The sequence below is a fragment of the Gopherus flavomarginatus genome, chromosome 22, assembly GCF_025201925.1.
Source record: "Gopherus flavomarginatus isolate rGopFla2 chromosome 22, rGopFla2.mat.asm, whole genome shotgun sequence".
In the NCBI taxonomy this organism is placed as follows: domain Eukaryota; kingdom Metazoa; phylum Chordata; order Testudines; family Testudinidae; genus Gopherus; species Gopherus flavomarginatus.
The window spans coordinates 4324855-4337574 of NC_066638.1; the positions used below are offsets into that span (position 1 = coordinate 4324855).

General features: G+C 59.4%; 2 protein-coding genes across 5 annotated transcripts in view; both read left to right on the top strand.

Annotated features, from left to right (window-relative positions):
- The window catches only part of DLGAP3 (DLG associated protein 3), a 134853-nt gene extending 127880 nt beyond the window's left edge, over nt 1-6973 (top strand). Inside the window, 1 exon segment of the mRNA XM_050932588.1 lies at nt 2211-6973. Coding sequence (XP_050788545.1) covers nt 2211-2429 — 219 coding nt within the window. The 3' untranslated portion in view covers nt 2430-6973.
- Nucleotides 6974-8477: 1504 nt separating this feature from the next.
- Nucleotides 8478-12146, top strand: SMIM12 (small integral membrane protein 12). Of its 4 annotated transcripts, XM_050932609.1 has the most exons (3): nt 8595-8655; nt 8696-8780; nt 10858-12146. In XM_050932609.1, exon 3 carries the CDS (start codon nt 10889-10891, stop codon nt 11165-11167), a length of 279 nt encoding a protein of 92 aa, XP_050788566.1. In that variant the 5' UTR covers nt 8595-8655; nt 8696-8780; nt 10858-10888; the 3' UTR covers nt 11168-12146. The 4 variants fall into 4 exon arrangements, with proteins under 4 accessions (XP_050788563.1, XP_050788565.1, XP_050788566.1 ...); XM_050932606.1 differs by lacking the exons at nt 8595-8655; nt 8696-8780 and adding an exon at nt 8478-8568; XM_050932608.1 differs by having other exon boundaries at nt 8590-8780.
- The last annotated feature ends 574 nt before the right edge of the window (nt 12147-12720 follow it).

Sequence of the window (12720 nt, forward strand, 5' to 3'; positions counted from 1 at the left end):
CTCAATATGACAACTCTTAGGTTGTTACATGTGGGGTATTGTTAGTGGGTGTATTTGTGGTTTGGCAGAAGAGCAGAGGGTTTGTTAGGGGGGAGGGGGCGGGGACATAATGGATCTATTGTGTATATCGCGTGTGGTTCCCATAGCATTCAAGCACCGTCACGCAAAAAGAATGGAGAGAAAGAGAAGAAATGGGTCTGGCTGGAACCAGTGAAGCGCTGAAAGGGAGCGCTCTGTCTTGAGGCACTCCAGCAGTTTCCCAGCTCCAGGAGAAACCTGTGGTCCTTGGCATCTCCAGTGTGTGTGCGGATTACGGAGTCTAGATCCATCTCTCCTTCAATTGCATCCCTGATGCTGTCCTCAGCCCCTTGTTGTGGGGAGAAGGGGCAGGCCAGGAAACAGATAAACCTTGGGCCCCATTGCCCGTCTCAGTAGAGATTAACCTCCTCTTCTCCTTTCATTGGTTCGTGGGGCTGGGGTCGGGGATGACCACGACCGGGTTACTGCAGCAGAGGGACAGAGAGGGGTGAGCTGTTGGGAGCCCTGCCAGCCTGTGAGCATGGCCAGGACCAGTTAGCAAAGGCCTAGCCCTTCTGTCCTGAACCTACCTGCAGATGGAGCCTTTGTGACCCACGGGGAGCGACTCCGCTGAGGGTAGGTGGAGAGTGCAGATACTGTGCCCAGCTAGCATGGGTGTATACAGCAGCATAGACAGTGAGGCACAGCTTAGGTGAGTAGAACAGAGTGCCCCCAACACCTGAACCCCTGGGGTCTACACCCTGTCTGGCTCGCTACACAGCTTAGGTGAGTAGAGCAGAGTGCCCCCCACACCTGAACCCCCGGGGCCTACACCCTGTCTGGCTTGCTACAAGGCCAAGCAGTGCCTCGCAAGTCTACCCTGCTATTTTTAGCACTTATTGTCCCGCTGCCTCCCTGCTGTTGGTGCCTTTCCCTGCGGCGGGCAGTGACACATGTAGTGCCTGTCTGCACACTGCCGTTAAGCGCAGACATAGTGTAAGTGAGCTAAAAGTAGTCTGCCCCTTGGCAGAGCCAGTGGGAGCTCAGCGAGAAGTTGCTGCTATGCCTGTCCCATCCTGGCTCGTGTCTCAGGGACTTCCTAGGGAAAAAGTTGGGGAGATGAGAGATCTATGATCACAGCTACCTTCTTCTTTTTCCGTGCACACTTCTGCTCGTGAGCTAGCACTGCTGATCAGTGCCAGGCAAAATCAACAGGCATCTTTAGTTACCACTTAAAAAAAAAACCAACCCAAACAAATAGAGCCTTTTTCTCTCCTGTGTTTTTCACGTACAGCTACGGCATGTCCTCTGTTTGATGTTATCTTCAAAGGTACAGATATACTCTGTGCACACACGCACAGCACAGGACAAACTAAAGCAATTCCAGTCCAATCACCTCCTGGCAGCCCTGCCATCCATCACACTGATTCAAACCCTGGTGGAATGTTCCCAAGGTCAAGCACAATCACCAGCCTGTGTCACAGGCAGAAGATGCAGCCCTCGTTTGCCTTGTGTGAACGCAGCGCACAAGAAGCATGTACGCAGGCCCTGGGCTAGATCCTGTGCTGACTTTCAACCCCAGGGACTGCATTCAGCCCCAGGGACCGGTGGAATTGAACAGAGTGTCAGTCAGCACAGAATTTGACCCATTTATTCTGTATAGAGATAGGTACACAGCTGGGGGTATACACTCGCTGACACATGCGCTCCAATATGGATGCAGACGTATGCACAAACATTGGAATGCGCACACGTATGCAGATGTACACAGCTGCATACAGATGTGCAAGTACACATCTGTTTATAGCTGCACATGTACGGATTCTTGCAGGTATGAGAGCACATAGACAGGCATCCACTCAAATGTATGTTCTCTTGCATGGTCTCACTCACAGACAGATGTACACACATAGGAATGTGTGCACACAGATGCACAAACACATACACATTTGGATGTGCCTACACAGACGTGCACACACGTGAATGTGCACGCCCACTGTGCGCACCCTTGCATGGTCTCACACACAATCATACAGCTGTGCATACATCCACTCCCCCCCATGAACACAGACACACACACACATGTGCGCACCCCTGTCACATGCAGCCACAGACACATCCTGTGTAACACGGCATCTCCAGCGCTTCCCAGAACTCCCTCTAAGCCCTGCTCTGTCTGTCTATCTGCGCAGGAAGAGAAGAAGGTCCCTCCCCCGATACCAAAGAAGCCGCCGCGCTCCAAGGTGCACCCGGTGAAGGAGCGCTCCCTGGACTCCGTCGACCGGCAGAGGCAGGAAGCCAGGAAAAGGCTCCTGGCAGCCAAGAGAGCTGCCTCCTTCCGCCAGAACTCAGCCACCGAGAGCGCAGACAGTATCGAGATCTACATCCCCGAGGCACAGACCAGGCTGTGACCAGAGTCCTGGCTTTTCTACTGCACTGTACAGAGAGTACATAGCTCACTGTGATGGCCGAGGCCCGAGCTACAGGGACCCCCCCGGGGCAGCTCTCGGCCCACTTACAGCTTCTCGACTTATCGTCTACGATTCATGGATCTGACGGTGAATGAACACGAGCCTGGTTCTGTCCTGCCCTCGTGCCCCTCCCCGTGGGGCGGGACTCTGCCCAGCCTTGCCTGCCCACAAGCCCCTTCCTGGTTTCTCCCCAAGCCCCCTGTCTGCCCTGAAGCCTTTTCTGCCCCCTATCTCCCCTCCTCCTTAGCAGCTCCTTCCTGTCCCTTCCCTGCACACTCCCTGGCCACCTGTACCCTCCTTTCAGAGCTCTTTGTACCTTGCTCCTTGCAGGCCCCCTCCTCTTTGTGTCCCCTTCTCCTCTCCTCATGCCCTCCCTCTTCTCCTGCTTTCCCCCTTATATTGGAGAGGGAGGAGCCCCCCCCAGCTCAGCTGATGGGGGTGCAGGCACCTCCCCTGCACCTCCGTGTGTCCTCCCCCCATGGTTGCGCCACCTTTAACTTCTCCCATTTCCTCAATTCAATGCAAACAAAGCGTCTTGCGGGGGGAAGCTCCGCTGAGCTCCTGCCAAAGTCACCATTCCCGGCCGCCCGGCGGACCAGCTTCCTTTGATGGCCTGAGGCTTCGGGCCGTGGCGGGCATGAGGGGCAGTCCCTCCACGCACCCCGACCATGGTTCAGTCCCATCTCTGCCTCTTGCTTGGGCACCTCGGGGAATCCATGGTCATAGACCTATATACATATAATCAAAGGAATAAAACAAAAACTACACATGACCACAGCTGTGTTCCTGCTGGTGAGACTGGGATCAGATCTTCAGGAAATCCATGACAGCAGGAAAACCAGCCCCGGCTTTCCCTACACGTACATCAGTAAGAATATGCTATGATTTCTCTTCTTTCTTCCTTACTTTCCCTTCCTGCAAGTGAGAATCCTGCGCCTGTGCTGGGGTGCGGCCGCTCATCACGGGAGGCTAGGAGGTGGTCAAAACTTGGCTGGTCACTTTATCTTCCATCCCTCTTTGATTTCCCCACCAGCTGCTGGTCTGACCAGATTATCCTGGGAGTGGAATTCGAGGGAGAGGTTGGGGGCCGGGGGAGCTAGTGTCTTTGGAGCAGCGTTTGGATTCTGTCTGGCAATGGCAAGGGCTGGCAGAAGCTGAGCTCTCTGGGGTTGGGTTTCCCTGGCTCCTTTCCCCCCTCCCGTTAGACGGACATAGACACAAGCCTGGCCTTTCAAGTGACCAATCATGCAGGGTATTGCTCCCGAGCCACGTGTAGGGCACTGGTTCTGACCCATCTGCATCTGGTTTAAAGGCACGGCTGTCCCCAGGGGCCAGGCCAGAGGAGATGGCAGGGAATGGCAAATGTGCCATTGACAACCCATCTTGCCTTAGGAGGAAGAGGACCTGCTGTTGTGTCTCTGGGATGTTGCTGTGACGGCTCCTTGTGTTGTATTTACGATTGTTAAGGAAGGTGAGGAAAACCCTTGGAGCTGTCACCCGCACAGACGAAGCTCCAGCAGGCGAGGGTACCTGGGGACGACGTTTCTGTGGACGAGCTGGCCTGTCTGAATGTTGGGGGGGGGGGAAGCGCTCAGGGGCCACCTGTGGGGTGAAATGCAGATTTGTTGTTACATGCCATGGCTGTTCTGTATGACGATCCCAGAGGCTCTGTTTCAGAGCTTCTCAACCCAAGGGTAACAAACCCCTGGTGCTGAATGGGGTGGGGGTCTCAGCCAGGTGGGAGTGGGTTCTGGTACGGAAAAGCTGGAGAATGCCTGTGCAATAGCAGCCATGGCAAAGGTGACACTGCGCTCACTGTGTGGCCCCTTGAGCATTGGACTGGGAGATTTTATTCCAGCCAGACTGCGATGGGGCTGGCCATGCCGGCCCTGGCTGCCCAGCCCAACAGTGCAAACCAATGGGAGCAGTAGGCACTCAGGAGCGAGCCATGCCAACACCAGCCAGGCCCACCGCCTTTTGGTCCTTCTCCCTCCATCACAAATGCTCCCCAGTCCCTCTCCCTGCCCCACAGCTCCTTCGCAGCACAGTGCCCTACCGAGCAGAGCAGTGGCCCTCGCTGCTGGCAGCCGGGCTAGGCCACAAAGAGAGTCCAACAGGGCCAAGGCCTGGAGCCCTCACAAGGTTCAGCCTGAGTAAGGACTGGGGCAGGCCAGCAGGCATTAGCCTTCAGTTTCTATCTGGCCAATAGCACCCAGGGACAGCAGCTCCTGGTTGCTGCGTGCCAGGAACTGCCCTCCCCGGTCAGTTGCCGTCACTAACGCCAGCTGGGAAAGTGACTTGGAAAAGCAAAGCCAAGGGCAGGTGGAACTGGAGGTTGCCATGGTGGTGGGGCTCTGGCTCGTGGCCTGTTGGTAGTCACCCTGTGCCTCATGCAGTCCTTCACCTTGCCGCAAAGCGAGCGTGAAACGCGGCCGTTCTGTTCAGTGGTGCCTACCCCCCCTGTGCACCGGTGTAAAAGATGGGCCCTGGGACAATGGAGGGTTGGGACCCTGCTCTGTTCAGAGCACCTCAGTGATGATAACCTCCAGCAGCTGCATCGGCTCCCTAACCACCGGCCCCGCTGGGAGGCAGGGTAAGTGTCGCTATCCTTAGCAGATGGGGAAATGAAGGCACAGGGAGCCCAGGGGCACAACTCCTAAGCTCCTGTCTGTCCCTGTCATTGGAGACAGACCCAAGACATGAATGTGGGTCTGCCCTTCCCCAGGCTGAGTTCCTGCTTGTCAGGGTGGGAGGGGCAGATGGGATTCGCATTACAAGAGCCCCCTTCTCCATGGGCGTCCCATGGTACCGCATTAGCAGTGCCCTGTCCTCCCGGGTATCATGAGGGATGTCCTCACATTCATGCTACCTTAGACGAGGTGCCCTCTCTTTCCTGGAGCTGTAAAGGAGATGTCATCCTCCTTCCTGCCATGGTAGCTTTCTTCAGGACCCACTTTAGCACGAAGCCATCACCCCTGACAGCGAGTAGATGAATCGTGCCTGGGGAACCTGTTGTCCACAGCCCCCTCCGCACATCGTTATCTACCTGCACACAAGCCAAAGTTGGGCTGCACACTCCTCATGTTACCCACCATGTGCACCTTCTCCACCAGGCTGAGCGTGCAGAATGGGGTGTGATTTTACGTGAGGCAGTAGGGAGGTAGGGCATGAACAGAGGGGCCCTGTAGTGTGGGTACCCGCCAGGGATTTGGAGATCAGATCGTCCAAGCGTTACCAGGAACCCCTCTGCTGGTTCTCCTGGGTCGCCTTTCCTCTCCTTTTCACTCATTCTGCTCCCAGCCGTGCAGATCTCTCCTTCCACCCAAGCACAGTCTGTTCCACCTGCCCTGATGTCCGTAAGGCTGGGGAGCAGAGAGTTCACCCACTGAGCCAGGTGTCCTGCCCTGGGAAAACGGGCTTGCCAAACCAACCACTCTGAAAGTTCAAGGGAAAAACTCAGTTCTGCCTTCTCACATTGTCCCTCCTTCCAACTGGGGAGCCTCCTGCACTGTGAAACCCTTCAAGGGGACCCCCCTCTTCTCACCACCCCATGCTTGTACCAGCTTCTGCTCCCTGCCCACTCAGCTGTCTTGGAGGCGCCCTGATTCAGACATGAAGAGGGGAGGAAAGAGCCCAAGAAGAGTAGCGAAAGGGGCAGCAAGGGAAGGAGCAGAGACACCAGCCATGGCCTAGATGGCCAGATCTCTAGGGCAGGGACTGTCTTTTTCATGAGCGTACAGCTCCTAGCACTGTGGAGGCCCCGATCCCTGACTGGGTCCCTCAAGCGCCACTGTAATAATCGTCAATAGTAAATTTCAGCCCAAGGGGCCATCCTGCCTGGCTCATGCTAGGATACCTCCCTGTAGCACCTGGGACAGGTAGGAAGTACTGAGAGGTGGGAGATTCCACAACCATACTGGCTTGGGCAGGCAGAGGGAGGAAAGCTTTATTCTACCAAGAGCAATGCACCACTCACCCTGGGGCCTTTACTTCCCCCCCTTGGACGGGATCCATACCATGACGTGGTGCTAAAACCTCCCCCAGCCCCTGTTATGTGCCTGTCCAGTTGGGAGGGTTTGAAAGAATCGTATCATGGCCTCAGGTTACTACATTCAAATAGATGTTTAAAGGGAAGGAGGGGGGAACCCAACCAACATATTCTGGAACAGAGAATAATGAAAAAAATACCCAACAGCGTGAGCCCTGGCCCAGCTGGGGGAGGGGAAAGGCAGGAGACTCCTTGCTCAGCATCTAATACTCTCTGAACGCTGCTGTTACAGTCCTGGCCAGGAAAGCAACCATCAGCTCAGTTCACCTGTTCTCTGCCTCCGTCCACACTTTAGTTCTTAGCAATGTGCCTGGAAGAGGAAGCCCTTCCACTTGTAAGTTCTGTAAGACAAACAATACTGTACAGTGACTGTGACATGTGGTTTCATTTTTATTGTAACAAACTTAGCCGAACTGTAATAAAGACGACTCTTTGATTATTCTGGGCCTGGCACCATTCTCCCAGCCGGTGCTAGTCTCACCTTTGACCCTTCGTGTCCTGGGTCTTACTTTCTTGTCTGGTTTAAGGGAAAGGGAGGCTGAGTCTGGAGTCAGCTCATGATGGGGGGGACACGCTGCTCTGCTCTGGGGGCAGGAGTGAAGTGGCTTGTCAGGACGCTGGGGAAGATGCAGAGCTGACCGCATCTCTCCTGCCCACCTCCCTACGTTGCGAGGGGGCTTGCCTGGAACAGACTTTACGAGCAGAGGGGTCCCTGCAGCAGCTGGGCTGAGCCCTGCATGTTACTGCGGCTGAGACCAGAAGGGGGGGGCTCCTGACAGCGTCTGCAGGGAGCAGCTTTACCAGTTGAGCTACAGCAAGTGCCTCCTGCCTGAGCCCCAGGAGCAGTGCGGAGCTCTGGATTGAGAGGGAGTGGCAGAGCTGTGAATCGGGGAACCCAGGGCTGGAACCACTGGCGGGGCTGTGGGTCGGGACTGAGAGGCTTGGCCCAGCCTGCTCTTCGCTCCCAAGCCGTTCAGGTGGTTTTGAGGGACTGTCTCCAACCAGAGGGCTACATCCTTGGGCAAAGCAGCTGTTTGAGTAGCCCTGAGGTTCACCCCTTGTCAGCAAACACAGCTCCCCGGCGAGTGTGGGAGAGACTCCGTGATTAGACCACGAGGAGCCATCCGAAGTGACAGGGAGCGAGGTGAAAGGGCGGGGTGCCAGCGCCGGAGACCACCTTGGCTGGAGTCTGAGCACCGGCCCTCGCAACGAGGAGGAGAATCCTCAAGCCAGCTGGCCAGGGTGTCCCACCACATCCCAGCTCCCTGCAGGAACAATCCCCCTCTGCCATCTCCCCGGTGCCCGGCCTGGATAGACAGAGACCCACCTTCCCTGTCCCTAAGCAGTGTGTGAAGTGTCCACAGGCACTGGTGCCTGGCAGAAGGGGGGCCAGGGAGGGGTGGCCCACCCAGGCTCCAGCAGCGTCAAGACCCCTGGCACCCAGTCTGGGGCCCAGAGCAATAGGTCTCTATGTCTGTCAGGGACGGTCTAGACAGTATTTGGTCCTGCCGTGAGGGCAGGGGACTGGACTCGATGACCTCTCGAGGTCCCTTCCAGTCCTAGAGTCTATGAATCTCCGTTTGCAGCCTGGCTCCCAGCCCACTGCCTGGCGTTGAGTCCCAGCCAGGGCGACCAGATGTCCCCATTTTTGGGTCTTTTTCTTATACCGGCTCCGATTGCCCCCCACCCCCCGTCCCGGTTTTTCACATTTGCTGCCTGCTCCCCCTGATCCCAGCCCAGCTCGGGCCGCGGCTTCCGCGGGTTTTGAGCGGGGCGGAGGGGGACGATTCGCACCTGAGCCCCGCAGCCCCGCCGGCTCGGAGCTAACGGAGGCCGCAGACAGGGCCCCGGGGGGGCCGGGGGAGCCCGGCTGGGGCCCGGCTGGGGCCCGGCTGGAGATCCAGCCCCGGCCCGGCCCCCTGGCGCTGCTGCCGCCAATCGGGCCGCGCGGCTGCGGCGGGGCCCGGCCCGGAAGCCAGCGGCGGGGAGAGGGAGGCGCCGCGGCCGCGCAGAGGGGCGGCCGCCTGGGAGGTGAGAGGGGCCGGGGGGCCCGGGCGCGGAGCCCCGCGGCCTTTGCTCGCCTGCCTGGTGGGGCGGGAGCTGCCGGGACCCCCCCTGCGGCGCGGGGGGCTGCGGGCCGCGGCTCCCGCTTCCCCTCCGGGGCCCTGCGGGAACGAGCCTCCGGCCTCGCCTGCTTGCCCCGGGGGTCGGGGGACTCGTGGGTCCCGCTCGGCAAAGGCTGAGTGCGTGGGAGAGGGACCTGCCCGGGGGGGCGTGGAACTGGATCGGGGGGCAGGGGCGGGGCTGTGTGTGTGGGGAGCCCGGGGCAGGAATGAGGGGGGGGTGGGGGTCAGGGTTGGGGGGTAGGGGCTGGAATAGCGGGTGGGGGGGACGTGGATCAGGGTTGGGGGGGCAGGGGCTGGGCTGTGTGTGTGGGGAGCCCGGGGCAGGAGTGGGGGGGGTGGGGACGTGGTTCAGGGTTGGGGGGCAGGGTCTGAGTATGTGTGGGGAGCCTGGGGCTGGAATGGGGGGGTGGGGATCAGGATTGGGGGGCTGGGCTGTGTGTGTGGGGAGCCCGGGGCAGGAATAGCGGGTGGGGGGGCGTGGATCAGGATCGGGGGGCAGGGGCTGGGCTGTGTGCGTGGGGAGCCTGGGGCAGGAATGGGGGGGGTGGGGGTCAGGATTGGGGGGCAGGGGCGGGGCTGTGTGTGTGGGGAGCCCGGGGCAGGAATGGGGGGGGGTGGGGGTCAGGATTGGGGGGCAGGGGCGGGGCTGTGTGTGTGGGGAGCCCGGGGCAGGAATGGGGGGGATCAGGATCGGGGGGCAGGGGCTGGGCTGTGTGCGTGGGGAGCCTGGGGCAGGAATAGCGGGTGGGGGGACATGGATAAGGATCGGGGGGCAGGGGCTGAGCTGTGTGTGTGGGGAGCCTGGGGCAGGAATGAGGGGGGTGGGGATCAGGATCGGGGAGCAAGGGCTGAGCTGTGTGTGTGGGGAGCCTGGGGCAGGAATGAGGTGGAGGGGACATGGATCAGGCTTGGGGGGCAGGAGCTGAGCTGTGTGTGTGGGGAGCCCGGAGATGGAATAGTGAGGGGCCCATGGATCAGGATTGGGGGGGCAGGGGCTGGAATAGCGGGTGGGGGGGACGTGGATCAGGGTTGGGGGGCAGGGTCTGAGTGTGTGTGGGGAGCCTGGGGCTGGAATAGTGGGTGGGGGGACATGGATAAGGATCGGGGGGCAAGGGCTGGGCTGTGTGTGTGGGGAGCCCGGGGCAGGAATACTGGGTGGGGGGACATGGATAAGGATCGGGGGGCAAGGGCTGGGCTGTGTGTGTGGGGAGCCTGGGGCAGGAATGAGGTGGAGGGGACATGGATCAGGCTTGGGGGGCAGGAGCTGAGCTGTGTGTGTGGGGAGCCCGGAGATGGAATAGTGAGGGGCCCATGGATCAGGATTGGGGGGGCAGGGGCTGGAATAGCAGGTGGGGGGGATGTGGATCAGGGTTGGGGGGCAGGGTCTGAGTGTGTGTGGGGAGCCGGGGCTGGAATAGTGGGGGGCCCATGGATCAGGGTCGGGGGGCATCCCCTATCGGCAGAGCCGAGTATGCACTGTACAGCCCCTGTTACTGCCCCGAGGCCGCCAGAACTAAATTCCTTTCCTCTCCCTGCCCCAGACTAACCAGCCACTGCCTTGGTTATCCTCTTGGGGGAGGCATGAGGATTGGGGTTCGTGTTTATACCGTGGTTTCCAAGCATAACACAAAGCACAGGGCAGGCTCCCAGCAGCTATTTCCTGGGGGCTGGGAGATGAATGGGGTGTGTGCAGAGGTGCTTTTCTGCCCTTTCTCTTAGGAATTGGGCTCTGCTGGAGCAGGAGACCCTGGGGAGGCTCATTGCCCCTTGCCTTCCCCTAGGCAGCCTAGAAGCTGTCAGGATTGGGGGGAAGGTTGCTGGCATGGAGGTTTCAGCCCATTAACTGCCCTGGAACCCTGCAGCCCGGTTGCCAAGCTACCCCAGGTGGGAGTTTGGGGGGGACACGGGTAGCTGAGATATCTAGCCACCAGTGGGGGTGGGTGTGGGTGTGACTTGCCTGGAGTTCCGGGTTGGGGCTTTGGAGCTGGGTGTATCTGGGCCAAGAGGCAGGGTCAAGTGTGTGTGGTGATTTTGGGGCTCTCCTGGGGTGGAGAGAAGTGCAGGGTGGGTCATGTGGGGAGATGACGATGGTTTGGGATCTTGGAGGTTTGTCTGTGGAGCGGGGAAGGAAGGGGGCGACTCTCCCTTGGGTGGGTCTATGCAGCTGTGACACTGACTCTGCCCCCCTCTCCAGAACACATCTGGCGCTCTCTCCTGGCGACGCCATGTGGCCCTTGCTGTGGATGACTGTGCGGACCTACGCCCCTTATGTCACCTTCCCTGTGGCCTTTGTGGTGGGGGCGGTGGGCTACCACCTGGAGTGGTTCATCCGTGGTGACTCCCCACAGCCGGCCGAGGAGGAGAAGAGCATTTCGGAGCGGCGGGAGGACAGGAAGCTGCAGGAGATTGCGGGCAAGGACCTGACCGAGGTGGTGAGCCTCAAGGAGAAGCTGGAGTTCACCCCCAGGGCCGTGCTGAACAGGAACCGTCCAGAGAAGAGTTAACCAGGCTGCCCAGGCACCTCCAGGGCCCATGGGGGTGTGAGCCATGGCAGCCTGTCATGACTGGTTCCCCCCATTCCTTTGGGTTGGAGCTGAGCACTCAGTCCATCTGGCTGCAGGTCAGGACCCTGGGTCCCTTAGCCGGGCTCCTGGAGACTGTCCCATCTCACCGTGTTTTCAATCCCAGTTCACCAATATCTGGCTCGTGCTGGACATCCCCCCCCGCCCCCGGTGCTTACACTGGCTATCTTGCAAGGTGGCTGCGTGTTGGAGTTTCCCACCCAAAGGTGGAGGAGGAGGTGTGGCCAAGGAGGCAGAGCTGGGCAGTCTTGGCCATTGCTGCCTGAGTTCCTGGCGCACCCAGTCGCACAGCTGGGGAGAGGGATGACGCTCCAGAGGCCGAACAGTTTCTGGAGGAGAAAGCTCCACTCCTAGGTTGAACAGGCCCTCGATGCTCAGCCCGCCCTGTCCCGGATCCCTCTGGATCTCCCTGGATTCTGCAGGTTTCCTTTGCATGGAAACAGCCAAGACTTGTGTCCTGTCCAGGTGGTGGAGCGTAGCTGCCTCTGGCCAGAGACCGGAGGTGCTGGAGGGTGTGTCCTGGGAACTGAATTGCATGGGGTCAGGAGTAGGGCAGGAGTTTTGCACATTGCTCGCTTCCCTGTTCCTGGCTTGGATTCCCCCTTGCTTCTCAGGACCCCCAGATTCACCCTCACTATCAGGCACAGCCCCTCCCCAGCTGTGGTGGGTGCCTCTGGTGTCGGACTGGCAGCTGGGGTGGAGCATGAGGGAAGCTGTAATTGCCTGGCAGGCCAGAGACTGGTGGGGGTAGCTGGAAGTCATTTCACCCTCCTATCCCAGGAGCCCTGGCAATACCTACGCAGGGATCTCTGGGTGCGTTGCTGTGGGGCTGAGATTTAGGGAATGAAATGACCTTGCAGCTGTGTTGAACAAAGCCAGATTAAACCAGCCTGAGAACTCAGGGCCTCCGTTTTCTTCTTTCCCTCTGAGTGTTTTGGCTCCCAGTTGGTACCGTTCTGCCCCCCTGCCTGACACCCAGCCACCGAGTGGGACATTCTAGGGAAAGATCTCACCCCAGCAGCGTGAAGCTCATGGGCCCTGCTTGGCTCTGACACAGCAGGTAGGGTGGCTGCGTCTCTTCCCCAGCAGCCCAGGTGGGGTGGGGAATGCTGCCAACAAGGCCCTCGGTGCACAAGCCGCGGCTGGGTTTCCTCGGGGAGGCAGCCTGCCTGGAGCTGAAGGGAGACTCCCCTCTTCTAGAGGGGCCTGGAAATGCAGAGCTGGCTCGTCCTGTCCCCCAGTCTCCACCCTGTCCTGCTGGGTCCCAGCCACGCCTCTCTTACGGGAACTGGACCTGACGCTCCCCGCTAATCCAGAGCAAAGCCCCTGTTACAAATTCTCTGGTAAACCTCCCCCTACCCCTGAATATTCCAAACAAGACAGTGACAAGCCTTTGTGTTTGCTAGTGGCCACGGGGGAGGGGACAACTGGTGACCCCCTTAAAGGGGCCCAGTTCTCAGGGGCTGCAAAGGCAC

What these genes read in the sequence shown, in the direction of transcription:
- SMIM12 (XM_050932606.1), top strand. Translation starts at nt 10,889, where the DNA reads ATGTGGCCCTTGCTGTGGATGACTGTGCGGACCTACGCCCCTTATGTC.